General features: G+C 36.5%; 1 protein-coding gene across 3 annotated transcripts in view; it reads left to right on the top strand.

The window, feature by feature from the left end:
• The window catches only part of pot1 (protection of telomeres 1 homolog), a 51,911-nt gene that overhangs the window by 21,624 nt on the left and 17,133 nt on the right, over window positions 1-13,154 (top strand). For all 3 annotated transcript variants that reach the window (XM_067379458.1, XM_067379457.1, XM_067379456.1), the window contains 4 exons: window positions 55-160; window positions 1,013-1,143; window positions 4,083-4,376; window positions 4,470-4,625. In XM_067379458.1, the coding sequence (XP_067235559.1) occupies window positions 55-160; window positions 1,013-1,143; window positions 4,083-4,376; window positions 4,470-4,625 (687 nt within the window). The remainder of the gene's footprint in view (window positions 1-54; window positions 161-1,012; window positions 1,144-4,082; window positions 4,377-4,469; window positions 4,626-13,154) is intronic.

Below are 13,154 nucleotides of genomic sequence, written 5' to 3'. Positions count from 1 at the left end.
TTGTATTAAAGCCAGAACATTCCTTTAATGGCAATATTTCCTGTTTCTGTGAAGGCCAAATACACTTATGTTCCTCTAAACATGTTGAAGCACAAGACAGTGGTGAACGTCTATGGTGTGGTGACCTTCTTCAAACTGCCTTTCCCCTCTAAAGGTTCAGGTCAGTGGCTGTAATAGGCTGTAATAGGCTCTCCTATTGTTATTTGATTTCTCTGGAGAGTGAGTCCAAAGGAAAGATGACTTTCTAAATGGCTTTTAGGGCCGTCAAAACAGAGAAAAAATACTCTAATGAATATTTAGTTTGTACATTATTCTTTGCACTTCAGTGATCAAATAACATTTCGATAACAAACAAAACTGACCTTGGCTTGTACTGCTGATTGTGAACAATGAGGTTTGCTCTCTGCACTGTTAGCATAAGATGAAGTCACAGACTGCATCTCAAGAAGAGCTGATGCAAACCAATTATTGCCAAACCATTTTTTCATGGTGCTTAACCATGCTACCTTCATGCAATGTTCAAAATCAATAAATTTTAGTTAATTGATCATGGATTGGATCATGACATTACTTACTCTATGGTAAAATGCAAAAATCAATCTCTGTCATGATTGGCTTGTTGTAACAATGTTTTTATAAGTGAAGGGAATGCAAGCACCCTTTCAGTGTAATCAGTAAAGGGAATTGGGCATCATGTCCAAAAGGTGACCAATTGATCCTGGATCAATGTATTTTCTCAGTCTTGAAATGCTAAATGCATGTCTTGTGCAAATGCAGAAGTGATTCTTGTGCAAGCAAAATCATCATCAAATTAAAGAAAATTGCAATATGTGGTAAACTCTTTTCATTCGTTTTATGTAATTAGAACACTATGTATGTGATTATATAAGTGTGGCTTATGTCATTAGAAGTACAAACAGTACTTTAAGCCTCATATTTGGTCATTTGGCATAGTTACAAGCATATCCCTCAAGCTAGAGTTTTTAGTCAGTACCTCATTATTTGTCACTAGATTACTGTTCTACACTAAAGATCACAGATCAATCAGATGTTAAAGTGAGCTGCAACATCTTCTCTAAAAAACTGGAGGATCACCCAGTCATCTTCAGAGTTGGGGACATTATCCGACTCCACAGATTCAAGGTGAGGAGGCTTGGCCTGTTTATTCGTTCTTCAGAATTTTGAAAGTGGGCCTGAACTACTTATTTGCTTTAAGCAGAGTTGTCCAGTTCTGGTCTTGGAGGGCTACCTTAGCTGTGATTCGACACACCCGACTACTAGAAAATTCCAGACAGTTGCGCAGGGCTCTCAAGTGTCACGCATTGAGCGTGACAGTCACTCATTTCGGTCTTTTGTCACGCACTCCCGCCACACATTGTATTTCTCACGCAGAAAAACTATTTATCATATATTTAATATGCCGCAGCACCCAAAATGTATCTGGCCGCGCCGCTCTCTCTGGAACCGGGAAGGAATCAAGCGCGTCTCGAACCTGCCACTTATCAGCCAATCAAAAACGAAGAAAGAGGCTACACAATAGCCAATCAGAAAATAGCACTATTGTATCTGGGTAAGATTTAACGCAACAACCAATGAAAAAAAGCATAATCAAAGAGTGACCATTAGTTCCACAAATACAGACACAGGCTCCCACAAATAAATTTATTCAACAAAGGTAACCTCTTTTGCTACATATTTTTAATGGTTTAAATGTGTACTCTACATGTTTGTACACATTTAAACCATTGTCACTCTTGCCTGTCTCCAAAACTTGAGAGCCCTGCAGTTGTGTTTCGAAAAAATGTTGCATCTAAACTCGGCAGGAGCGCAGCCCTCCAGTAGCAGAAATTGACACCCCTGATTTAAAGTAATCAAGCAGTACCACATATTCCCAGAAATTACATATACTTCGCCAAGACATTTATGAAAGAGTGTCTGGAAAGCATTTCATTTGTGTAGAGCTGAATCGCGTGTACTCAAAATCTGCATTGAAATTGACAGCGATTTGCAGCAAAAAATAAATAAGTCATTGGTTTTTCACAAAAGTTTGTGAAACTGGAGCAAGTTGAGTATAGCTTTATGAAAATGAGCAGCGACATGATGTGAACACACAGTGCTAGTAAAAATAGTTGTCATTGATGGGGTTTTATACTGTAGCTGAGTAGGAACCAGGGTTGCCGGGTTTTCACAACAAAATTGCTACTCAATACTAGCCAAAAACTAGCTCAGTCGTGTTTCAGGAGTTCCCCTAGTAAAAACGGGGAGTAAAATATGCATTTTTTGGTGGGGTTCCCCTGGTAAATTTCTCATTCCAGGGGCTTAACCCTCTGGAGTCTGAGGCTGATTTGGGGCTTGGAGAAGTTTTGACATGCCATGACATTTGTGCTTTTTTCAGTTGTTCATAAACATATAAATGACAAAAGTGTCATTACACTGTATTCAGCACAAACTAGGCTACAATAATATGTGAGGAACATGTATGTACATGTTTGTATTTTTGAAGGAATAATGTTTATGCGTGGTTATTGAAAAAACAAAAAACTTAAGTCACAGATTTAATATACTTTTTTTGGCCTTATTTCAGTGTTCACAAGACTTCTGGCTTTTGGAGGTTGTACACTAGAGTTTTTGCTTCAGAATTATGTGAAAATTATGCTGACTTCTTTTTCATATAAAACAATAGAGAGATTTAAATTTTGTAAGACACTTTTTGTCAAGAAACACAGTATCCGTGGAGGCGTGAATCTGCATGAATAATGGGCCATTTACACCCGAGAAGACAAAAGAATTGCATAATAATGACCTGAAATTACTTGCATATTAATGAGGCCTTTCAGTCAGGTAGGCTGTGAAAAAAACCCCTCTGTAATCATGTCTCAGCTCATCATAAACAGCAATACTGTGAAATATTATTACAATTTAAAATAATTGTATTCTATTATATTCTCTAAAATATAATTTATTTCTGTGATGCAAAGTGTCTGAACAATTATGTTACCTCTGTGGCATTTCATATAGGCTTTTGGCTTAAAAGCATGCACATTTGGAGAAATATTGATGGATTCTTATATATTTATGTCAATTTTCTATACTGAGAAGTAATATTTATTGTCATCACTATGAGTGCTGGATACTGTGTTTTTAATTCATACTTGCAGCCGGAGGGCGCTCCCTGTACACCTTTAGGCCACAAATTCATATAAAGAAGAAAAGGAACTAGGAACTAACGGCATGTCTTCTAGAGATCGCTAACCATGGCTTTACCATCCAAATAAACACTTTTCAAGACAATAAATACACAAATGAGACTATGTATGCATGTATTGCCTCTGAATTTGCCTCTGAATAGCCCTGGCTCCGTGGGCGTGGCTGCATTAGCGGGTAATGAGCTGAATCACAGACTTCTGACATGGCTCTCTTTTCATACAGATTACATAAACACAGAATGTTTGTTTTCGATTTGACTTGCACAATTTAAAACCTGACATTTCAACGTTTCTTTAGATATAACTGTAATGTTTTTTGTCATTAGTATTCATAAGTTACAGTTCATTTTCTGAGAACTATCAGATTGGACTTTGTTCAGAGGGAGACGAGAGATCACGCATCATGTTAGTTTTCTTTATTTTACAAAAAGTACAACATTGTGTTTTTACTCTGAGTGTACACAAATAAAAGAAGACATTCTATAGTTTCAATTGATATATTACTTATGTCTCTATGACAAGAAATGACGGAGTATTTTAAGTCTGTTTTGCTGTGAAAAAAATCCTGCAAAATGCACCGGCGCGTTTTTAGACCTCAGGGAGTTAATATCATGATATATGGGGTTAAAATAGCCCAAGTAGTGGCAGGACTGGTAGGAACAGCTACTAGCGCGCAATGGCACAGCAACTTGCTGAACTCCAACAACTAAAGAGCTGTTATTGTGAATGCACCCTAAATCTTAAACACATTGGTCAAATGTAGTTCTAATACCCAAGTAAATGTCTTGGCGACATGTATTAAGATTTCTGAAGTGTCACTACTTTTAAGTCATTCAAACTTTAAGGCTAAATGTATCTTTTCCCATATCCTCCCAGGCAGATATGTTCAATGACTCCATGACACTCTTGAACACTTATGGTTGGTCTGCAGTCACATTCGATGGACTAACTGACAGCCCAGTAGCCCCTCGTACCTCCAGCAAATCATTTCACTTTGGAGAATCCGATAAAAATACAGTGCAGGAGCTTCGCCAATGGGCTGCCGGCCAGTCTCTGATATCCAGTGACCCCACTGTCTCTCTGTCCTCTGTACATCCCGGGATGTACTTTGATCTTACCTGCCAGTTGCTGGCAAAGGCTGTCATGGATAGTCGTTGTATCCTACTCAAGGTGATTTCTGCTATTTTAACTTGAATCTGAGTCTTTAAAATCGTTGAATCTTAAATCCAATTTGTACAACTAACAGTTGCCCAATGTGATCAGGTGTGGGATGGGACCAAGTGTGAACATCCCCTGTTGAACGTTGCGGTTGCATCTGATGCATTAGAAGGAGAATCCACTGTTGCTAAAGACAGGATGAACCTGACAGCCAATGTTCTGGTCTATGACAATCACGTGGAGGCAGCTCAAGACTTAAAGGTGAGTTTTGCCATCTATCTTGCAGTGGTTCGATAGCAGGCATGTCCAATCCTGCTTGTGGAAGGTCACAATCCAACCTTAACAAAACACACATGAAGAAGCTAATCAAGGTCTTCAGGAGTACAAGAAGGTACTAGGCTGAGTCCAAAATTGCATACTTCCCGGATGACCTACTTCTTCTGGTGATATTCTGAAGTGTGCATTTGACATACACTTTACTATCCCATGAGGCCAAGGGAGGGAATTTGTGATTGACAGTGAAGCGACCCAACTGACGCTGATAGGTCACATGACAATGACAGCATGGCGAATGTAGTATGTCCAGATTACATTCATACTATACCAGGGGTGTAACGGTACACACACATGATGGTTCAGTACATACCTTCCTAAGGATAAAAAAAGCTAACTTATTATACAGGGATCCCTTTCTTGTACATTACTATAATATTAAAGGTTACAATTAATAACAGAGCCCAATCTAGTAATTCAGATGCTATTTATTTTAAGACATAATAATCAATACTCAAATAAGAAAACATGTAAATTGCATATATGGCAGGTTTTGCATTAACTTCTAAATCTAATTATAAAATCATTTTTCTACTCCAATTCATTTTTGATATAAGGTCATTTACACAGTTACTGTCATAACTTGTTTTCATGACAAATTATTGTCTATAAAAATGCACTATATTACCTTACACATTCATTGCATTTACTTTACCTATTAGTAATGTCTTAATTATTTAATATATGTTTAAATAAATATATAATGAATGTGTAAGCTAATATAGTGCATATATTTAGTGAAATGCTCCCCTCTTGAGTCAATTTCTCTTGTGAACTAACATGCTGTGGACACTAAATGACTTTCCTGAGTGGCGGTTAGCAAACGTTGTTGCATTACCATGCTCACGCCCTTGTGGACTGCATTGTTATTGTGGATCTTCTGTGACTGACTGTATTCGTCATCTGACTGTATGCACCAAACACCCATATACTATACACAATCATACTATATAGAACCATACTTTTAAATGCTCACAAAGTAAGTATTTCAAAATAAGTACCTTGAGAGTTTGGGATTTCGGATGCAGCCTAGAAATTTCCAAGCAGGTGTGGTGGAGCTAACTTTTGTAGAAAGGTCTTCCAGGAGCAGGATTCAACACCCTTGTTTTATAGATAGGCTAGATTATATTGCCTGTTGATTGGAAAACATGTTTATAAGGACAAATGTTCTCAAGATTCAAATAGGAACAACTTGGCTGCACTTCCTGCAAGAAAGCCTATACTACAGAAGCAGTATTCTCATTTGATCAGCCTACAAACATGACCACATGAGAATCCTTTATGATGTTGTTACTAATAATGCCTGTTTGAAACACCTATCGCAGAAGACCCACGCACCTACTCCAGCACTTTTAATGATGAATTGGGTGTCAGGTAGGACACTTGTGGGCACATCTTCTCATGGCTTATTTGAGTGGCGTTCACTCCTCTTCAGTCTACTGATTGTGTTTGCTGCTCTCACTTCATTCTTGCGTTGCCTGTTTCAATTGTAAAAACCCATCAAAATGTCCTCTCCAATTGATTGACTTTTGAAATGTATAATCTCCAGAACTACTGGCTACATTTCTACTCTGCCATCATTCATTCTATAAATATTTAAATAGGAGCTGGGCTTTTATGCTACTTTTTGGAGCCCCAGTTTGATCCTTTTCTTCTTTTTTATGTTTAGTTGTTCCCATGACAGTCTAGTGGCTAAAAAAAAACTTTTTTGACACCTTGAATACACAATTAAAAGCACAATGAATCATTTTTTTATATTGTACAAGTAGAGTCGAGTATATATTTGGTTCATTAATTCAATAGTTCGAAAAGGATAGTGATTTATGTTTTTGTTTTAAACAGTACAGCATTTTTGTTTGGCTCAGCATAGTGGTTCTTTTGAATATGCACTGTGTGAGTTTTTAACAAAGGTGGGTGGAGTGAACAGAGTGTTCAAAAAAGGAAACAGCGAGTTTCTGACTATTCAAGTTCTTGATGCTAGAGCTTCTATTCAGCCATGTCCCCTGCTGAATTCCTTCATTGTGTGTTTGTAATTAGTTTACAAATTGATCTAATTACTTCCTCAACTGTGCAGTTTCAGAGAATTGTTTGATTTTAGTTAAAGATTTTGAGTTCTTCATGCAGTTCTCTTGTATGTGTTGACTTCCTTATAATATGTCAGTGCGAAACAACAGGCCTATCCATCACCTGCTGGCCATGATGTTGTTAAAGCATCTATTCAGCCACAAACTATTAGTTGGACTGACAGAAAGAAAGATATCCCAACACGTCAGCTACCCTTACCCACAGATAAAGCGAACAGTCATTGCAGACTGTTGGAGGATCCATAGTGAGATGTATTTTATAACATGTATAACACACGAGAATGAAGCTCATTGGTTACGAAGCATGTTTGAGCTTCTGATCAAGTGATGAAGTCTCTTCAGAAAATTTGGACTAAACCGCTCAATTCATATGGATTAGATTTCCGATCTCTTTATGATCTTTTTGAAGTGTCAAAGTGGTAGTTGCAAAGGCAGTCAATGGAGAGACAGACATCTATTGGATTTCGTCAAAAAGATTTTCATTTGTGTTCTGAAAATGAACGAAAGTGTTATGAGTTTGGTGAAATAATTAATGACCGAATTTTCATTTTGGGGTGAACTAACCCATTAAGGTGCGGTTATATTAGCAAAACTTAGCAAGAAAACGTCCATTGTCAATAGCTTAGAGATGTATGAAGCACTGCTCACAAGATGTCCCTTTCAAACCAAGCAGTGTTCTGTTGGTCATTGCGGCAAATTCTCGTGATCAGCTTGAACATGAATTAAATCTGTGTGGGGAACTTTTTCACCCTCACACAAAAAAATCCCAATTGTGCATATTCCTATTGTTTTTAGCCTTCAAAATTTAGTTGAGCAAAGGTAAATGTGACCACACTTTTATTCTTGCTAGAACCGCTGCCTTAGACATGTCTGACTGAAATGCAAAGTATCAGTAAAATACACTGATAATGAAAATGTTAAAGGAAATTACTGGGGGTTTTTTATTATTTGGTAACTTAATCCCCAATGATCAAAAATGCAATTTATCCACTAAAGATTGCATTGAGTCAGAATATTTCCCAACCATTATCAATATCCTGGGCCGAATCGTCCCTAATATTGTGTGAAATTGCTTGAGCTCGGTGTTGAGGAGGGAGAAAATGCGAATAAAGCCAGCCATTAGGATTAAGTGGTCTGAGAGAGATAGCTTTATGAGAGAGGAGAGAGAAGGCCAAATCAATACGGCTGTCACGGTGAAAGGGAGCCTTCATTGTTGGGGTCTGCGCACACACTTTCTTGACTTCGACCTACATCATATATCACTCACCCTCCACATATCATATAGGTTTAGTGTGGCACACATTAAAGGAGACATACAGTATATTATTGTTTTATTACAAATCATCTGGAAGGTTTCACTTTAAAGGTGCCCTAGATTCAAAAATTGTATTTATCTTGGCATAGTTGAATAACAAGAGTTCAGTACATGGAAATGACATAGTGAGTCTCAAACTCCATTGTTTCCTCCTTCTTATATAAATCTCATTTTTTTTAAAGGACCATCAGGGAACAGGCGAATCTCAACATAACACTGACTGTTACGTAACAGTCGGGATCATTAATATGTACGCCCACAATATTTACATATGCCAGCCCATGTTCAAGGCATTAAACAAGGGCAGCCAATATTAACGTCTGGATCTGTGCACAGCTGAATCATCAGACTAGGTAAGCAAACAAGAACAACAGCGAAAAATGGCAGATGGAGCAATAATAACTGACATGATCCATGATATCATGATATTTTTAGTGATATTTGTAAATTGTTTTTCTAAATGTTTAGTTAACATGTTGCTAATGTACTGTTAAATGTGGTTAGTTACCATCGTTTCTTACTGTATTCACGGAGACAAGACTGTCGTTATTTTCATTATTAAACACTTGCAGTCTGTATAATTCATAAACACAACTTCATTCTTTATAAATCTCTCCAACAGTGTGTAATGTTAGCTTTATTCACGGAGCACTATCAAACTCATTCAGAATCAAATGTAAACATCCAAATAAATACTATACTTACGCGATTAGACATGTTGCATGACGAACACTTTGTAAAGATCCATTTTGAGGGTTATATTAGCTGTGTGAACTTTGTTTATGCTGTTAAAGCCAAGCGCAAGCTCTTGGGGCGTGGAGCACGAGATTTAAAGGGGCCGCGTACCCTGAATCGGCGCATTTATAATGATAGGCAGTTAAAAAAATTAATTAAAAAAAACTATGGGGTATTTTGAGCTGAAACTTCACAGACACATTCAGGGGACACTTAAGACTTATATTACATCTTTTGAAAACATGTTCTTCGGCACCTTTAATGACAACAAATTTGTACTATTTTGATTTTATTTTCATCATTCTTTGTTGCATCAAGCATAAAGACCTATTTTAGTTAGCGTTAGAATTAGTATTGTGTTTTTATCCCCTCCACCACCCTAACTGGAACTTCTTGAGGAATCTCCAAGAACACAGAGAACACCAGATATATCACCTATTGGTTTTCCCTGCCTGTCTTGTGAAATTGTCTCTCTTGCATGCTTTTTCTGCCATTTGCATCATCTGAGTCCCGTGCCAGTTGCCAAATGCACTTGTGTCATCTTGCTTATAAACTGGGAATGGATGCCTCATGCAATAATAATAGAGATTAAAGTAGTGTGGATGGCGAGAATCACTTTCTACTACTTTTACTTAAGATTTTTTCAACTCCTCTAATCCTAAGTATTACAATTCAGGGCATAACTCGTTCCACACCATTTGTGCTACAGGCATGTATGATACCTCGAATTGTGCAGCTTGTTGAAGAGAGGTGAGTTATTACATTTCTAAGAGATGTTAATGAATTCTGAAACAGCTGAATAAATCACAGAGTTACATTGGAGGACAGACCCGAGCCATGGGACCAGATTATCATAGGTTCCCATGGAAGCCTGGTATTAATATTTTGCATTTTGGTGAGGCAAGATTGCAGTTTATACCTGGTAGTAATATGCATCTCAAATGCAGCTCTTGTGACCACTTGGGATTTCAAGGAAAGGGTGTCCGATCTGCTTAAACATCCTAAATGAATATGAGCACCTGCAGCATGGCTAGAGCAGATGCAGTATACTGTGACATCCTGCCTCTATACACATGTGACTATCAATTATTCATAGTGAGAGAGAACTCAAGCACCTGGGTTAACTTAACACCCAGACGGCCCCTGCCTGTAATCGCTTCAGACAGCCAGCATATGACACTTATCCATTGAGAGAAATGATGTGAATGAAGTTTCATGGCTTTTTTTGTTTGGTTTGGTTCTTGTTCTCTAGTAGTCTGAGATCTTTGAAATGCAGATGTGCAAACGTATATGGGTCAATGACGTGACTGGTCATTTTTAAGGCCTTAATAATAATAAAAGATTTTGATGACATCCCCAGTATGTAAGGTAGTACAACTAGATCTCTTTTATTAAATCCAAAAGGTTTTAATTATATTTTGCTACATATAATGGCATTTTCAAGATTTTGAAGTGTCAAAAGGTCATTCGGTTTAACCGTCCAAAGGCCAATACAGCCATTTAATTTGTGATTTAAAATATCTAAAAATGTAATAAATGTATATATTTTTATTCTGGCATGATGTAATAACATCATATATCAACATAGTGCAAAATGGTATAAAAATTATGTGTTGAAGTCATTGCTTTGTTATGAGAAAGAATGTCCGGAAAAATGAATTTCATTGTCATTCGGAGTAACCAATATAAAGGGACATTTTGGATCAAGTCATGTGTTCAATATCTTGTGACAGGATGTGACATCATTCAGACACCTGCAAAGGACCACATGGTCGAGAAAGCAATGTAACTTAACTCTTAACTATTTGATAACATCAGGTCATTCGGTACAACTGCTATAAAACATGGAAAATGTTGTAATATTTAAAAAAAAAAAAAAAACTTTTACTGCATATTAAATATTTGATTGTCCTTTTGTTACCTAGCTAGCAAGCTAACTAGCCTGTAGCATTGTTTGAAAATATTGTCATTCGCTAAAACCAACTGTCATTCGGTAAAACCGAGATTTTGGTTCAACCGAATGACTTTTTTTGGTGACAAATTTTGTCCATCTTGTTAAAAATAACAAAAGCAGTGTTGATTGATTATAAAAACCACATGATCTCATTTATAACACTTAATAAAACCTCACAACTAATTATATCGCCATTATGTTTTTTACACTTTTAAAAACCTTATTCATCAATGATCCATATACATATGAAAAATCAATCAAAATTCTGCACTCTGCAGTTTTATTTATTATTATTATTATTGGCATTGATGGTTCCATAAAGGTTTTTATATCTAATTATTAAAATGTTCTTTATATTTAGCAAAACATTTTTTTTTTAAAGATCTGATTACAGAAAGGTTCCAAAAATGTTTTTTCTGTGGCATTGCTGCAGTAAAAAAAAAAAAAAAGCTTTTTAAGTGTATGTGCTCATTTCTATTACTCTTACATTTAGATTACATTTTCTGTCACCTAACAACACTCATTTAGAGTTAATCTATAAAAACAGTAATAATTTTCACTGTTCATTAATCATTAGCTAATCTAAAAATGAAAATACTTTTTTTTCTTACTGTACAATATGTTATGCATAAATTCATTTGTAGCATTTAAATTGAGTAATTTTAGTTTTTAGCATTTTATTTTTCATATAAAATAGCTTAATTTAAACGTGGCTATTTATCACCTGTCAAAACATTCAGATAATTATTGTTAATGGGACAGAATTTTAATTAGCGTATCCCTAGTTTTAACTGTCTAAGGATCAGCATGCTGTTTAAAGCATTGTTTTAGAAATATATATATATATGTGTATGTCTTAATTGACTGTCATTACCCATGCATGTTTTTGTAATAAAACATTCATTTTCACACTTGTCTAGAAATAATTAAAAACAAAACATTTTTAAAGTTTTCTCAAACTCAAAATTATTCTACACAGATGAAAAAAGAAATTGATATTCTTAGCACTCTTATTAAATATGACTTGTGCAAGCATATGGTAGGGCACTTCAGGAATTGTCAGCTGTCAGACAATGGAGAGTCTGTCTTAAGCACAGTATTTGCTGACAAAACGCAGCATTTCTCTTTGAAAAGAGAAGCGAGTGCGGAGAGAATAGCTGCAGAGTTACAGACTCTTTCAGAAATCTGCACAGCTAGTCTTTTTTTTGAGGCTTGGGAGCCCATATTCTAGCCTGGACTAGAGAAATAAAAAACAATGCTTTTTGGGATAGTATATGCAGTATATAGTCTTAAAGGAAAATTCCAAGTTAAAGGCCCGCTGAAGTGTCTTGGAACGCACACCATTATTCAATTTGTTGTTCCAGATTGGAACAACACATCGAATAATGGTGTTGTGCACCATTATTCAAATTGTTGACATAATTTCAACTGAAACAGGAAGACAGGGCGATATATCGAACAGCCCCGCCACTTTTTTAAAATGGCCAGTAGCGTTTTGTTTATATCACAGCTCGGCCAGAGCTGTTAAACTCAGTAAAACCTCAGTTTCCTTTTAATATCCAACTGTTTATCCTCCTAATCTCCTCTATATCACTTTAAAATATAGCATGCTCTGCAGAATTTAAATGGGTCCGATACCTTTCATGGTCTAAAGGCGCGGTCACACTAGACTTTGAACGTGCAATTTTTTTTCGGATCCTGTAACGGTCGTGATATGACGTCACGATCAAGCGTCTTTCTTATAAACATGAATTCAACACATAACTTAAAGTAATACATTAAAATGTAAAAATATAGAACCTACTCGACTTAGCAAAAATATAATTCTTTTAATTCAGTCAAGAGGTCATGCCGTGACGAATCGATCTTCTACTGGTCGCACGTCTTCACGTGATGCGAATTCGCAGGTTAGAGTTCACCAAACTTGAACTTTATAACGCAGCGAAATGCGGAATTTTTCACACGAGCATTTTGAAGCCAAAAGTAATGCATCCATCCATGAAAAAAGTAATCCATACAACTCCAGGGGGTTAATAAAGGGCTTCTGAAGCGAAGCAATGAGTTTTTGTAAGAAAAATATCCATATTTACAACTTTATAAATTCAAATAAATAGCTTCTGGCTGACGCCTATACGCAGAATGCACAAGTCGATTTGCGGCGGAAGAGTGTCCTTTGACCTGACGCACAACATAATGATGAACGCAGAGGATAGAGCAAAATAAATCACCCGTCACAGATAAGTATAAAACGATCATTTTTAAAGAGAATTGTCAGAGGATTTCGATATAACTCTGAATGTGTTCTTCTGAAAGATCACATACACCTAGGATGGCTTGAGGGTGAGTAAATCATGGGATAATTTTCATTT

Source organism: Chanodichthys erythropterus, chromosome 24, assembly GCF_024489055.1.
Source record: "Chanodichthys erythropterus isolate Z2021 chromosome 24, ASM2448905v1, whole genome shotgun sequence".
Classification (NCBI taxonomy): Eukaryota; Metazoa; Chordata; class Actinopteri; order Cypriniformes; family Xenocyprididae; genus Chanodichthys; species Chanodichthys erythropterus.
The sequence above is the reverse complement of the archived record's forward strand: the minus strand, read 5'-3'. Positions and strand labels throughout refer to the sequence as shown.